This window comes from Muntiacus reevesi, chromosome 6 (assembly GCF_963930625.1).
Source record: "Muntiacus reevesi chromosome 6, mMunRee1.1, whole genome shotgun sequence".
NCBI classification, from domain to species: domain Eukaryota; kingdom Metazoa; phylum Chordata; class Mammalia; order Artiodactyla; family Cervidae; genus Muntiacus; species Muntiacus reevesi.
This window is the reverse complement of record NC_089254.1, coordinates 68,251,028-68,267,342: the sequence shown is the minus strand read 5'-3', so window position 1 is coordinate 68,267,342 and position 16,315 is coordinate 68,251,028. Positions and strand designations below refer to the sequence as shown.

The following is a 16,315-nucleotide window of genomic DNA, read 5'->3' as shown; positions in this document are numbered from 1 at the left end:
AAAATCCCTTCCCTTTAAGGTTTTATTTCTTGAGAATAACTTTATAAAAGATACATGTATTTGATTTTTCTTCAAAGTATGACCAAACATTTTATTTATTCATTTAAGGACAGTATTGGGCTTCCCTTGTGGCTCAACTGGTGAAAGAATCCACCTGCAATACGGGAGACCTGGGTTTGATCCCTGAGTTGGGAAGATCCCCTGGAGAAGGGAAAGGCTACCCACTCCAGTATTTTGGCCTGGATAGTCCATGGGATGGCAAAGAGTTAGACACGACTGAGCAACTTTCAGTAACTATGGCCATTATTATGTCTGTTTATAACATGGTGATAACATCCTCCCTTGTTGGGAGCACACAGTGCATGTCTGGAACTAAAGTACTTATTAAGTACTTTTTGAACTTTATCTCATTGCTTTCTCCTAAACAGTTGTGTAAAGGGAGCACATCATTATCCCAAGTGTAGACATTAGGCATGTGAGAGTCAGAGAAGGATACCACTTCTTAAGTAATGCCCTATTACAGAATTTCTATGTCTTGAGGCTCCGTGCAAGACCACCTGCTGCATTCACATCACATATACAGCCTTGGAGGTATAGCCTTCACTGAAGCCAATTGATGAACAGTTGCAGAAGGGGCTCAGGCTTCAGAGATAAGCCACTAAGTGCCATTGCACTGACTACTATGAAGACCCTTACATTTTACAGTGCCCTATTATTAAGACATCTCCAACCTTGAGTTCTTTGATGACACGTCCTCCTTCTAGAAAGTCTTGGATAGATGTGAGAAACTCTTACGTTTAGAGTTCAGGTATACCTTTGACACATTATGCTTCATTTTGATGTTTAATCCCCAAATTAAAGACAAGGGAAAAGTAATATTCCATGTCTTGTTTTTCTTTTTAGACCCAGATAATGTGATCAGTGATGAGTGCCTCTCAAAAAATACTCCAATTAGGAGAAATCTCAGAGAAGGAAAATGGATGGCAGCCCCCTAAACTCTGGAAGTGATTCTAACATCGTAATAAAATAGACTGAGTGGAATAGATCTCATTATTATGGAGTTGGGTGTAGGAGAATTAAGGGTTCCTAGCTGATGGAACTACTAACATCTCTAATGTTAGGAATTTCATATGTTCCTGAACTTGCTCTGAGATTCAACCAAGAATCTCAGAATTATCATTGATTTTTTATTAGATTCAAATGCAGAGAACTTGGAGTTCACTTCTCAAAGTGTGACATGAAGGATCATTTATAATGTCTACCCATGTTTTTACTTTTTTCTTTGTTCTTTCTTGTTCCTGATGTTCCAGTGTTTCTTCTTTTATCATTTCCTTTCTATTTTAGAAAAGGTAAATCTTCTGATGAAAAAGTCTTTAGTTTTCCTTCATCTGAGAGCATCTTAACTGCACCTTCATTTCTGAAGAATATATTTTGCTGGTACAGAATTCCGAGTTTATAGTTCTTTTCTTTGATTGCTTAAAAAATGCTGTGTAGCTTTCTTTGGACCTTCTTGGTTTCTCGTGAAAAATCCACTGTTATTTGAATCATTCCTCTGTAGGTAATTTTTCTCTCCATCTGGTTTTAAGACTTTTCTCTGTCAGTATTTTTCTGAAGTTTGATTATGATGTGTCTTAGCATGGTTTTCTTTGGGTTTAACTTTGTTTGGGGTTTGTTCAGCTTCACTTTGTTTTTCAGCAAATATGTGAAATTTGGTTCAGCTACTACTCCTATAGTTTTCCTACACTCTTGTTTTTTTCTTTTTCTGAGATTGATGATGCACATTTTCAATCTTTTGTTATTGTCCCACAGGTCGTGAGTCTCTGTTCATTTTCTTTCTTTTGTTCAAATTGGGTATTTTGTGTATTTCTGTCTTCAGTTTCATCGGTGCTTTCCATTGTGATATTCTGCTATTGAGCCAGTCCAGTGAGTTTTTTCTTTCTGTTGTTGTTTTTCAGTTCTAAAATTTCTATTTGATTTTCTCTATAGCTTCTGTCTTCTTTGCTGAGGCTTTCTTTTTTTTGTTTCTTTCAGGCAGGTTTCTAATTGGTCTCTAAGCATTGCTATGATGGTTACTTTAAAATCTTTGTCAGATAATCCCTATATCTGTGTCATCTTGATGTCTGTTGATTATCTTTTTCTCATTTAAGATTTTGTTGGTTTTTAGTTTGACATGTGATTTTTAACTGTAGCCTGAACATTTCTGGTATTATGTTCTGAGACTGTGCATCCTATTTAATCTTTTTTTTTTTTTTTTTGCAGACAGTTACCCTATTTAGGTGTAGTGTACAGTTTCAGATGAGATTAGATCTGCAGCTCCCTTCTGAGCTCAGCTGACAACACCTCAGCAAAAGTGAAATGCTGATTTGCACTGCTTTGCTCTTCTTGCTCCTGGTGGGTAGGAGAGGAAATCATCTCTCTATTGACTCCTGTTGATACTGAGGAGAGGGGGAGCAAAGTGTTAAACTATTACTGCCTTGTTGTTGCCTTGTGAGGATATAAGTTTCATTTCCACTGGCATGGTCCTGCTGACCCTTGGGGAACAGAGAGGGAAAACAGAGTGCTGGCTAATAGTGCCTACACTACTTTTCCTGCTTTGTTGCTGCTGAGGGTAGAGTAGAAGATAGCTCTCTGCTGGGTCCCATTGGCAGTACCAGTTTGGGTACATTGCAGTTAGTGCTACCATATACAACTTTGTTCTGCCTCTTCATTGATGGTTAGGGTGACTACTTTTCCTGCTTTGTTGCTGCTGAGGGTAGAGTAGAAGATAGCTCTCTGCTGGGTTCCATTGGCAGTACCAGTTTGGGTACATTGCAGCTAGTGCTACCATATACAACTTTGTTCTGCCTCTTCATTGATGGTTAGGGTGGAAGTCCAACTCCCCACTCAGCCTTGCTGACACAGTTTTTCCCTTGGTGTTTGACTGGAATAGAGGCTGTTACTATATTCTTTGCAGCCCAAGATGGAGAAGCTCTATAAAGTCAGCAAAAACAAGACCGGGAGCAGACTGTGGAACAGATCATGAACTCCTTATTGCCAAATTCAGACTTAAATTGAAGAAAGTAGGGAAAAACCACTAGACCATTCAGGTATGACCTAAATCAAATCCCTTATGATTATACAGTGGAAGTGAGAAATAGATTTAAGGGACTAGATCTGATACACAAAGTGCCTCATGAACTATGGACGGAGGTTTGTGACGTTCTACAGGAGACAGGGATCAAGACCATCCCCAAGAAAAAGAAATGCAAAAAAAAGCATAATGGCTGCCTGAGAAGGCCTTACAAATAGCTGTGAAAAGAAGAGAAGTGAATAGCAAAGGGGAGATATACCCATTTGAATGCAGAGTTTCAAACAAGAGCAAGGAGAGCTACAAAAGCCTTCCTCAGCGATCAGTGCAAAGAAATAGAGGAAAACAATAGAATGGGGAAGACTAGAGATCTCTTCAAGAAAATTAGAGATACTAAGGGAACATTTCATGCAAAGATGGGCTTAGTAAAGGACAGAAATGGTATGGACCTAACAGAAACAGAAGGAATTAAGAGGTGGCAAGAATACACAGAAGAACTATACAAAAAAAATCTTCATGACCCAGATAATCACGATGGTGTGATCACTCACCTAGAGCCACACATCCTGGAATGTGAAGTCAAGTGGGCCTTAGGGAGCATCACTATGAACAAAGCTAGTGGAGGTGATGGAATTCCAGTTGAGCTGTTTCAAATCCTAAAAGCTGATGCTGTGAAAGTGCTGCATTCAATGTGTCAGCAAATTTGGAAAACTCAGCAGTGGCCACAGGACCGGAAAAGGTCAGTTTTCAGTCCAGTCCCAAAAAAAGGCAATGCCAAAGAATGCTTAAACTACCACACAATTGCACTCATGTCACACACTACCAAAGTACTGCTCAAAATTCTCCAAGCCAGACTTCAGCAATACGTGCACCGTGAACTTCTAGATGTTCAAGCTGGTTTTAAAAAAGGCAGAGGAACCAGAGATCAAATTGCCAACATCTGCTGGATCATTGACAAAGCAAGAGAGTTCCAGAAAAATGTCTATTTCTGCTTTATTGACTACGCCAAAGCCTTTGACTGTGTGGATCACAATAAACTGTGGAAAATTCTGAAAGAGATGGAAATACCAGACCACCTGACCTGCCTCTTGAGAAACTGTATGCAGGTCAGGAAGCAACAGTTAGAACTGGATGTGGAACAACAGACTGGTTCCAGATAGGAAAAGGAATATGACACGGCTGTGTATTGTCACCCTGTTTATTTAACTTATGCAGAGTACATCATGAGAAACGCTGGGCTGGAAGAATCACAAGCTGGAATCAAGATTGCTGGGAGAAATATCAATAACCTCAGATATGCAGATGATACCACTCTTTATTTTTTTTTTTTAATTTTATTAGTTGGAGGCTGATTACTTCACAACATTTCAGTGGGATTTGTCATACATTGACATGAATCAGCCATAGAGTTACACGCATTCTCCATCCCGATCCCCCCCTCCCACCTCCCTCTCCACCCGACTCCTCTGGGTCCTCCCAGTGCACCAGGCCCAAGCACGTGTCTCATACATCTCACCTGGGCTAGTGATCTGTTTCACCTTAGATAATATACATGCTGTTCTTTCGAAACATCCCACCCTCACCTTCTCCCACAGAGTTCAAAAGTTCTGTACTTCTGTGTCTCTTTTTCTGTTTTGCATATAGGGTTATCGTTACCATCTTTCTAAATTCCATATATATGTGTTAGTATGCTGTAATGTTCTTTATCTTTCTGGCTTACTTCACTCTGTATAATGGGCTCCAGTTTCATCCATCTCATTAGAACTGATTCAAATGAATTCTTCTTAACAGCTGAGTAATATTCCATGGTGTATATGTACCACAGCTTCCTTATCCATTCATCTGCTGAGGGGCAGATGATACCACTCTTATGGCAGAAAGCAAAGAAGCACTAAAGAGTCTCTTGGTGAAAGTGAAAGAGGAGAGTGAAGAGATTGGCTTAAAGTTCAACATTCAGAAAACTAAGATCATGGCATCTGGTCCCATCACTCCATGGCAAACAGATGGGGAAACAGTGGCTGACTTTATTTTCTTGGACTCCAAAATCACTGCAGATGGTGATTACAGTCATGAAATTAAAAACATTTACTCCTTGGAAGGAAAGTTATGACCAACCTAAACAGCTTATTACTTTGTCAACAAAGGTCCATCTAGTCAAAGGCTGTGGTTTTTCCAGTAGTCATGTATGGATGTGAGAGTTGGACTATAAAGAAAGCTGAGCACCGAGGAATTGATGCTTTTGAACGGTGATGTTGGAGAAAACTCTTGAGAGTCCCTGAACTGCAAGAAGATCCAACCAGTTCATCCTAAAGGAGATCAGTCCTGGGTGTTCATTGGAAGTAGGACTGATGTTGAAGCTGAGACTCCAATACTTTGGCCACCTGATGTGAAGAACTGACTCATTTGAAAAGACCCTGATGCCGGGAAAGATTGAGGGCAGGAGGAGAAGGGGACGACAGAGGGATGAGAGGGATGACATCACCAACTCAATGGACATGAGTTTGGGTAAACTCTGGGAGTTGGTGATAGACAGAGAGGCTTGGCGTGCTGCGGTTCATGGGGTCTCAAAGAGTCAGACACAACTGAGCAACTGAACTAAAAACATTTTCTGTTCTATAAGACCCTATTCACAGTCCTTTGACTAGGTGTAGTAGGCTTTTCTTGGGAATTTTTTGGTCTGTGGCTCCTGCCATTTCTGGGTTGCACACTTCTCTAGCATCCAATTTGAGATATAGGAGAGTCAAAAATAAAACCCGGGGAATTCACCGTTGTGTCATTTTTTAAGTCCCAAGTTTCCTTGTCACTTCACCATCTTCTTTCCATTTTACTTTCTCACTTCCACTTTTCCGAGTTGTCTTAGGTTTGTTGATTGTGTTTTATTCAGATTTAAGAGCGGATACTAGTGTGGGATGGGAGCCCTTGAATACCTTGGGAAGTGAATGCTTTTGCAGAATGACACCCCATCAGTCTCAGTTCTGTTAGGTCCTCAGCTTTCTTTTAGTCCTTTCACCTGCCGACAGCCAGTTCATTCTCATATTTCTCTCAGTGATTATACTTAAACATTTTAGTGCTATCCTCAGGCCCCTGCCTAAATTTCATCCCCATTCATTTAAGTAGACCTGACTTTAAAAAAAAAAAAAAAACAAAAAAACCCTGAGATCACGGTAATGTGCTTTCCATCGAATTTCAGTGCGTCTGTCTACAAACTGGTTGTCTCTATACCCAGTTTTCTGTCTTCTACTCCTGTCTCAGAGAATTAAAGTGCTCCTTCTTCATTGCACGCCTTCTGTATGTGCCTGCAACCCATTCTCTCTCCTCTCGTACCTCACTTTTACCATTCTTCTGTCTTCACTGTATCTTTAGTCTATTTCTCTCATTTGAAGGCCTTTCCTTCAGCCTCAAATTATGAGTAAGTCTGATCTATCTGAAAAATATCTACAGTAATTATTTTCTATGACACATCACCTACTAAATTCTTTTTTTGCCTTATATTTGGGCATTTCTTTTAATCCTCTTCAGTACTGCTTATCTATTAAACATTAGCATTTCTAAGGATTTAGCTCACAACCTGCTGAAGTTTTCACTTACAGACCTCCCTTGGTGGTGGTTTTTATTTTCATAACTCTTGTGTCACCTGTTTGTTGTCATTCTCACATTTAAGAGAGTAAATCTTGAATGATTTGCATTGTTATACAGCAGAAACCAACACAGAATTGTAAAACAGTGTTCCTCCGATTAAAAATATATGAACTAATTTTTAAAACAGTAATCTAGTCTTTTTGCCAGAGTTTCAGCATTGTATATATATATGCCTGCCTTCTGGCTAACTTTACCTTCATTTACAAAATACCTTGTCTTGTTCCAGAAAGGCTATAAGGCAGTTCATGGGGGTATTGAAAGCAGAACAGGACAGTATATATTGAAGATGAGAAGAAAGAAAAGCAGGATGTGGACATAAATGCACACCACAAAAATCTGTTTAAAGCTGATAATATACAGTGTGTATGTTGCCATTCCTTTCTTCTATGCTCATAGTAGACACTGCAACATGATGATAATCATGTTCACTGATATCTTATATGACCTCAAACAGCATCCATTAAGAAGTAGCACTGACTGATCAGAGTTGGTATTTAAAAACAAGCCTGTTTCCCATCCCTGATGAATGAGTCACTAGGATAGCTCTTATCTTTCTTCCAACCATTGTGATAAGCCTAATCTGTTATACAAATCATTATCCCTCAGGTAAAAGCAAGTCAGTCAGTTAGGACAAGCACAGTTATTGCCTTAACTATTGTTGTGGAAAGTTTTACATATTTAAAGCAAAGGAAGAAATAAGGAAACCCCCTGTCTTCAGCCAGATTCAACTGTTGTCAACATTTAATTATAGTTCTTGATAATAAGACCAGGGACCCTCATAGAGACAGTATATACATTGCTAACTATATGTTCTAAGTTACCTGAAATTAAAAAAAACAAAAGTAGACAACACTTATGGAGTGTGTGGCATGCATCAGTTATTTTTAAAGTATTTAACCACTTTAATTCTTACAATAGCCTATAAGTGAGGAACCTGAGGCAAAGAAAAATGAGATGATTTGTCCCAAATCCCCATGGTTGGTAGTGAGTGGTTTTGTGTTATTTGGGTAAATACTCAGAAGTAGAATAGCTGGGTCATGTAAAAGTTCTGTTCCTAACTGAGGATTCTCTGTACTGTTCTACACAGCAGCTGTGCTAATTTACAGTCTCATCAATAGTGTACAAAGGTTCCAAGGTTCCTTTTTTCCCACATCCTCTCCGACGCTTGTTCTTTCTTGTCTTTTTGATAATAGCTTTCCTCACAGTTGTGTGTCTTTCCATATTCTGCTGGTATGAATGTTTTAACAGTTTGACCAAAGTGCTGAAGCCTTCTATTTACGTTCCTTTGCCCTCCCCACTTTTAAATATCATTGTGTTGCACATCAGAATATTGTTATAACTTCTGTTTCAGTCATCATATGTGATTTAGGAAACTCATGATAGGAAGGAAAGTCTTAGGTATTTATTCATGTGTCTGTTCTTTACATTGTCATTTCCTTTTTTCTAATGCTTCAGTACTCCTTTTTTAGAAAAATTATTTCCTTTCTGTTTGAAGTATTTCCTTTGGCCATTCTTTAAGTCTCGTTTGTCTCATGACGGATTTCTTTAGTTTTCCGTCATCTGAAAACTTCTTGATTTCACCTTCTTTCCTAAGTTTCACTGAATATAGAATTTGTGGTGGAAAATTCTTTCTTTTTATCAGTTGAAAATGTGCCACTTATTGTTTCCATGGTTTTTCATGAGAAATTCTCTTTTATTCAAATTTCTATTACCATGTAGGTAATGTTTCTTATGCTTATTTTCACTTAAGATTTTTTCTTTGCTTTCAGTTTTCATAAATGTTAATTAATTTTTGTTAATTTCATTAATTTACTTTCAATTTTTAGAAATATAGTTAGTTTTCTTTGAGTTTATCCTATTTGAGTCATCTTGTTTTTAAAACTGGGTATTTTATATTAAAGAGAATTACTAATTTTTATTGATATTGTGATTGTGTCAAAATAAGACTTTATCTCCTTTTAGTGGAAGAAAGTCATAAGACACCTTGTCACTACCTTGTCACCTTGTTATTAGTCCCGTTCTGGGACTTTTCATCAGTTTACCTTCCTCTTTTGACCTGTGGAGCTCTCCCTTGATTATATTTTATGTTATTTCCAACCTTTATAGTTGTATGTAGTGGTAAAGAACAGGAAGAGATTTGAAGTGGCCTTGCTCATTTTTTAATTGTATGGAATTTATTTGGATCTGAGTTTAAATAAATGATATAAAAGTAAAGTATGAGATGATTAAAAATTTTTAAACTTGATATTTTATATTAATTTTTAATGTGGCATTGTGATTCTGTCAAAATAAGACTTTATCTTTTAGAAATATCTCTTCATGGCAAATGGGTAGAGAAGAGTGGAAACACTGACAAATTTTATTTTCTTGGGTGCCAAAATCACTGTGGATGGTGACTGCAGCCACGAAATTAAAAGGTGCTTGTTCCTTGGAAGAAAAGCTATGAAAAATATAGACAGAAAGTAAAAAAGCAAAGACATCACTTTGCCAATAAGGGACTGTATAATCGTCGTGTATGGATGAGAGAGTTTGACCATAAAGTAGGCTGAGCACCACAGAATTGATGCTTTCGAATTGTGGTGCTGGAGAAGATTCTAGAGAATTCCTTGGACTGAAAGGAAATCAAATCAGTCAATCCTAAAGGAAATCAACCCTTAATATAATTGGAAGAATTGATGCTGAAGCTCCAGTACTTTGGCCATCTGATGCGGAGAGCTGATTCATTGGAAATGACCCTGGTGTTGCAAAAGACTGAGGACAGGAGGAGAAGCAGGCAACAGAGGATGAGATGATTGGATAGCATCACTGATTCAATGGACAGGAGCTTGAACAAACTCTGGGAGATAGTGGAGGACAGGGAAACCTGGTGTGCTACAATTCCTGGGTTCGCAAAGAGTCAGACACAACTTAGCAACAGAACAAGTGTGATTTTGTGATTATGTCAAAATAAGGCTTGATCTTTTAGAAGTATATACTAAAATATTTATAGATAAAATTATGAGATGTGTAGAATTTGCCTCAAAAATAATATGCATGGATTTATACTAGGGCAAGAGTGGTCATTGGTTGACGGTTGTCAGGGCTGGGTGTTGGATACATGAGTATCTTTGTACATGTAAGAAATTCTTCATATTTAATAATTCATAAAATTTTAACAAGAATTTCTTAAACACAAGTTAGGTATAGGAAACTTGCACAATAAATTTTCTTTGTGTTTAACGTACGAGTATTGGTGAAACCAGCACCTTATAAGCCACTACATTTTAATGTATTTGCTTGTAAAATGAAGTATTAAGTGTGCTTAGAGTGTGTGCATTGATATGTTCGGAACCCCAGGGACTATTTGGTAGTTGTTATTAATAAGTTTTTTTGTCTTGCAAGAACTAATATGCTTTCTTTGAGTTCTTCTCTCTAGAACCTGAACAGTGTCAGAGTTGCCTTTGCTGTAGGATCGGTATTTTAGTATGTTGGGAATTTATTCGTTCTCATTTCTTTAACAGCTTTCTGTTCAGAATCAGGAATTTGAAACTAATGAGGATGGAATCCCAAAGATGGATCAGTTTCATTTGGTATGTGACCTTTTTGTCATTTACTTGTTGGAAACCTGTGATATAGGTGTGAGCAGTAGTATCAACTTATTTAACTGAAGAAGTCCTCTAATTTTTGTAAGAATACAAATAACATTCCCAGTAAAGAAGTATTGAAAAAATTTAAGTGCCCTACTTACACCATTGCCAGAAAATTATTGCTGGAGATTACTACTGGAATTTGTCAAACGAATTATATATGTAATCTTTGTAATAATTACAGAAAAGCAGTAGTTTCTATATCTTCAAAGATAAATATTTTATTAAAATTAGTGTTTTACTACTTTTTATAAGTACCTAGCTGTATCTTTTCTTTGTCGTACATCTGTGTTATTCATATTCCTTTGAGATATACATATGTATACAACCAACATATTTTGAGTGTCTATTCTATATCAGGAATTGAACTAGGGTCTGCTTTTTAGGATTGAAACATTGAAGAAATTAATGAGTTAGAAATATGAATAAGTAAACAACCAATATCTGTATATATAGAATATTATGAAAATAGTTTGGAGGAAGCTAATATTTAATTTGTCAGGAAAAGATGCAAGAAGCTATTCATAAATGCCACCACATAGTTATTTGAAGTGAATCTTCAAGGTTGCATTAGGATTTTATGAGAGTTAGAATGAGGTTCTAGGCATTTCAGGTAAAGACAGTATCTGAACTAAGACATGAAAATATTAAAATCTTTTGTAATAGAATCATTCCAAGTGTGACTAGATGTTAAGGGGTTAAATATGGCAGTAAACAAGTCTATAAAAGTATAATGATCTTCCCCCAGTGGTTCACTGGTTACAAATCCTCCTACTATTGCAGGGGACATGGGTTTGCTCCCTGATCTGGGAAGATTTCACATATTGCATGGCAGCTAAGGCTGTGGGCTGCAATTGCTGAAGCCCATGTGCCCTAGAGCCCTTGTTCTGCAACAAGAGAAGCCACCACAATGAGAAGCCCACATGACAACTAGAAAACAGCCCCCTCTTAGCACAAATAGAGAAAGGTCTCATGCAGCAATGAAGATCCAGTGCAGCCAAAAAAAAAATACATTTTTTAAAAAAGTATAATGATTAGGCTATGAAAGTTCTGTTTTTTTTTTGTAATTCTTTTTTTCTTTTTTTTCCATTTGTTTTTATTAGTTGGAGGCTAATTACTTTACAGTATTGTAGTGGTTTTTGTCATACATTGACATGAATCAGCCATGAAAAGTTCACTTGTCAGTTTTTTTTTAAAGAAATTATTTATTTTATGTTTTACAACTACTTTTATGGCTTTAAGAGCAATTTTAAGATATATAGCAAAAGTGAATAGAAGGTAGAGATTTCCCATATATCTCCTTCTCTGTCATACACAGTTTATCCATTATCAGTATTCCCTACCAGAGTTATTTGTTGCAGTTGATACCTCCATTGACACATTGTTGTTACCTAAAGTCCATCATTTATATTAGGGCTTACTCTTAGTGTGGTACATTCTTAAAGTTTGAATACATGTGTAATGCCACATATCTACCATTAATATACAGGGTATTTTCACTGCCCTAAAAATCCTCTGTACTCTACCTGTCCATCTCGACTTTCTACAAACCCCTGAAGATTGATCTTTTTCTTGTCTCCATAGTTTTGACTTTTCCAGAATGTCATATAGTTGGAATCATTCAGTATGTAGCCTCTTAAAATTGGCTTTTTTCCACATAATCATATGCACGTAATATTCCTTCATATCTTTTCATTGCTTGATAATTCATTTATTCTTAGCCTTTACCTATTATCTGTATGCACCACAGTCTGTTTATACATTCACCTACCGAAGGACAACTTGGTTGTTCCCAGGTTTTGACAATTATGAATGAAACTGCAGTAAACATGCACGTGCAAGTTTTTGTGTGGACATAAGTTTTTATTTCCTTGGAGTGCAGTTGTTGGATTATATGGTAATAGTATGGTAATAGTATTTTTAAATAGTATATATTTTTTAATAGTAGTTTTAAATAGTATAGTATGGAGCTGTCTTCTGAGTACCATTTTTGAGTTTTGGTTGCCATCAGCAATAAATGAGAGTTGCTCCACAGCCTTACTGTTATTCAGTCAGTATTTTGGATTGTGGCCGTTCTTACAGATGTATACCAGTATCTCATTGGGCTTCACGGGTGACTCAGTGGTACAGGATTTGCCTCCCAATGCAGGAGACGCGGGTTCTATTCCTGGGTTAGGAAGATCCCCTGGAGAAGGAAATGGGAACCCACGCCAGTCTCCTTACCTGGGAAATCCCATGACAGAGGAGTCTTGCAGGTCACAGTCCATGAGGTCACAAAGGAATCAGACACACCTTAGTGACTAAACAATAATAACAATGCATACTAAAGGTATTATTGAAAGGTTGTTGCTGAACCAGGAAAGAGGCTGGGATTCTTCTCTGGAGGAGAAGAATTCAATCCGGGGCTAGAGACGAGGCTTGATTGCTCAGAACTTTTGTGTAATAAAGTTTTATTAAAGTATAAAAGATAGAGAAAGCTTCTGACATAGACATCAGAAGGGGGCAGAAAGAATGCCCCCTTGCTAGTGTTAGCAAGGGAGTTACATTTTAATTAGTTATTACAATAAATCAAAAGTGTGTCTGGAGGTTGTAAAGATCTTACTAGACCAACTCCCATACTTTACATTTTAAGATAACAGGATTAGCCAGAAGGTTTTCCGGAAGGAGAAACTGTCCTCAAGCAGGATACATTGTGGTTATATAATCCTTAGTACAGAGTTTAAACTGAGTTGTTTGTTGTGTAATTGATAGTTACAGATACATCAGGTTTAAAGATTAAAAATGTTTTATGTGACTAAAACTAAGGAATGTAGAGGAAAAAAAAGTTTGTCTTTTCCTTCTCCTTGAAAATTCCAGACCCCTATCTTTTCCTCAAGAATCCCAGACCCCTCCCTCCTTGGGGACCCCCAGACTTCTTATCAACCTGCCTATGAATTGACTCTCTCACTATCTTAAACATTTTAAATATGTTTAAAAACATACTCTGTAGAATGCAGTATGGGCATTGACATTCATTCAGTCAGCAGATGTAAACGGAATACCGGCTGTATCACTGTGCTGATTGTTGGGGATGAAATGAGAAACAAAAATTTCTGGTGTTATACTCCTTAGAGTCTAATGAGGACACTAGTAGTAAAGAGGTGATTTTTATTCCATATGAAATGTGCTCTGATGAGAGTCATCCATTGGGAACAAAAAAGAAAAAACATACTTTGGGAGGTGGAATTAATGGAAGAGCAACATTATAGTGTTATTAACATGTGATAACACAAAATAACGTTCTTTGAAATCATGGTACATAATAAATTCTGACCTCCATAATGATCATGATAATGTTAGTGGTGGTGGACCTGTTTCAGGAGATCATTTCATAAGTGAAACCAAAAGCAGTTGACCAAGTAAAGGAGGCTACCATTTCAGACAGAGGCACTTCAGTGTAAAATTTTCAGTGTCAAATGCTGACTAGTCCCCTAAAAAAATGGAAAATGGAAAGTAAAAAAATATTAGGATGTTTTTTGGGAACTTCACTTGTTTTTGATAAATATTTCAGTTGTGATTCTTTTCTTTTCACTTCTGCATATCCCCCTGTAATTTGATTCCATTGTTTTAATACCTTTCCAATAAAAACTAGTTGATTTTGGTAAAAAACTTCAAAAAAATGGGAAAAATTGATTTTAGCTCTGCATCATTAATTGAAATTATTTTTGAATTGGGTACTCCTTATTACAAGTTTGTCCTTTCTTTCATTTTGATTTTATTTTTGCTTTGTAACATCTGTTTTTTCTTGCAGGATGATAATGTCAAATCCCTCCTCTGTAGCTTGATCTGTTGTAGAAGTTCAATGACTGCTGAGCAGGTTTTGAATGCTGACTGTTTCTTGCTACCAAAGGGAAAATCAGTGCCAAACTCAGAGAAAGATACTAAATACATCCCCAAAAAAGAGGAAGAAGAATTAAAGGTGAAGAACTTGGATAAAGATAAGGAAAAGACAAGAAATGGTGAAGCCAGCTTTGTTTGATAGATTAGTATTCTTTCCTTGTTGCAGATGTCCCTTTTAAAACCTTTGTTTAGTTTGGTTAAATTAAAAAAAAAAAATCTGGAAGTGTTCTGGAGCTAGTTGGGTTATATCTTTGGTACTCTAGTTGTGAAAAATAAAAAATGTTTGGCTATGCAAAAAAAAAATGTATACTTTGAAATTTCATTTAACTGGAGTTGTTAAGGAAGGATTTTTTCTTTTTGAAATTGCATAATCAGACTATATTACTTGTAATAGAAAAGGTTATTAGATTGTTGGACAGAGTCTATACAGAGTTTCAGTATGTAGGCCAGCTCATGATGAAGGGTGATACTTTTGTTTAACAGATGATAGTTGGCATCTGCTTTATTCCCAGTTCTGGGAATATAAAGATAAATTAAACATGGTCCTTACACTTAAAAGCACATACATATGTTGAGAAAGTTGGAGATCTAAACAGATCTTCATAATACAATGTAGAATATCTAATGATAGCTCTGGACAGATTTTATGTGATTACACAGAAGGGATACTCATCCTGTGGAAGAGTGGTGTCATAGAAGCCTTTCTGGAGGAGGTACTACCTTAGTTAAATCATAAAGGATGAGTAGTAAAGGTGAAGGAGGATCAAGAGTACCTTCTTAGCAGAGAAAGCATAATGACAGCACTGAGGGGAGAAGCAGTTTGTTGTGTTTAATAGAGAATAATCATATAGGGGGATATAACATGAAATACTAAAATGCCTCATACCTTATAATTTTATAGGAAATGTGGAGCTATTGAAGAATTTTAGACCACTTTGGCTCCCTTAAAATCCTTCTTATACCTACTACCAGGATAAGAGGTAGGGAGACTGATCAAAAGGATATTATGATAAAGTAGATGAGCTGTGATGAAAGTAAGATCTACAGAAAGAGAAAAAGTGGTGAAACCTATGGGTCAGATTTATGAAATAGGCCAAGTTTTGTTGGACTTGGTGATTGGAAGTTGGTGGTATGTAGATGAAAGAAGTATGTTAGAGTCTCTAAAAGCCTATTCAAAAATCTAATCTTCCTTTCTTCTTTAGAACATGTAACAGTTTTGGTTAGGATGGCAGTGTACTTGGCTAAGAGAATACATTTACCATTTTCATTTTTAGTCTAAGCTTTTTAACTATATTTTGCAAAGTAAGGCTCCTTTAAAGAAGTTGACTTAGACTGGAGAAGTACCCTTTTATCCTGTCCTTTTCCTGTTGCCTAGAAGCTAACATGGTGGTTAGAATTTGAACAACCTCCTTGGGTCATGAGATAACTTTGAGGATGAAGCTCATGAACTAGGAGGATGAACTGATGTTCCTGGTAATTCTACTCTCAAGATTTCATGTTACTTGAGAGAGTAAATCCTTACCTCAGAGTGTGATCCCTATATCAACAGACTCAGCTTCACCTGGAGGCTTATTTGAAATGCAAATTGTAGGCTACACTCCAGATTTTATAAAGAAGAATCTGGGGGTGACCCTGGCAGTCTGTTTATTAGCAAGCATTGTAAGTCATTGTTCAGTTCAGTCGCAGTCGTGTCCGACTCTTTGCCACCACATGGACTACAGCACACCAGGCTTCCCTGTCCATCACCAACTCCTGGAGCTTGCTCAAACTCATGTCCACCGTGTTGGTGATGCCATTCAACCATCTCATCCTATGTTAGTTCCCTTCTCCTCCTGCCTTCAATCTTTCACAGCATCATGGTCTTTTCTAAGGAGTCAGTTCTTCACATAAGGTGGCCAAAGGATTGGTGTTTCAGCTTCACCATCAGTCCTTCCAATGAATATTCGGTCCTTTCAATGAATATGATTTCCTTTAGGACGCACTGGTTGGATCTCCTTGCAGTCCAAGGGGCACTCAAGAGTCTTCTCCAACACCACAGTTCAGAAGCATCAATTCTTCAGCACTCAGCTTTCTTTATATTCCAGTTCTCACATCCATACATGAC

General features: G+C 37.1%; 1 protein-coding gene across 4 annotated transcripts in view; it reads left to right on the top strand.

The window, feature by feature from the left end:
- The window catches only part of STK31 (serine/threonine kinase 31), a 65,315-nt gene extending 50,864 nt beyond the window's left edge, over positions 1–14,451 (top strand). For all 4 annotated transcript variants that reach the window (XM_065939186.1, XM_065939189.1, XM_065939187.1 and 1 more), the window contains 2 exons: positions 10,207–10,275; positions 14,123–14,451. In XM_065939186.1, coding sequence (XP_065795258.1) covers positions 10,207–10,275; positions 14,123–14,350 — 297 coding nt within the window. In that variant the 3' untranslated portion in view covers positions 14,351–14,451. The remainder of the gene's footprint in view (positions 1–10,206; positions 10,276–14,122) is intronic.
- Positions 14,452–16,315: the final 1,864 nt, after the last annotated feature.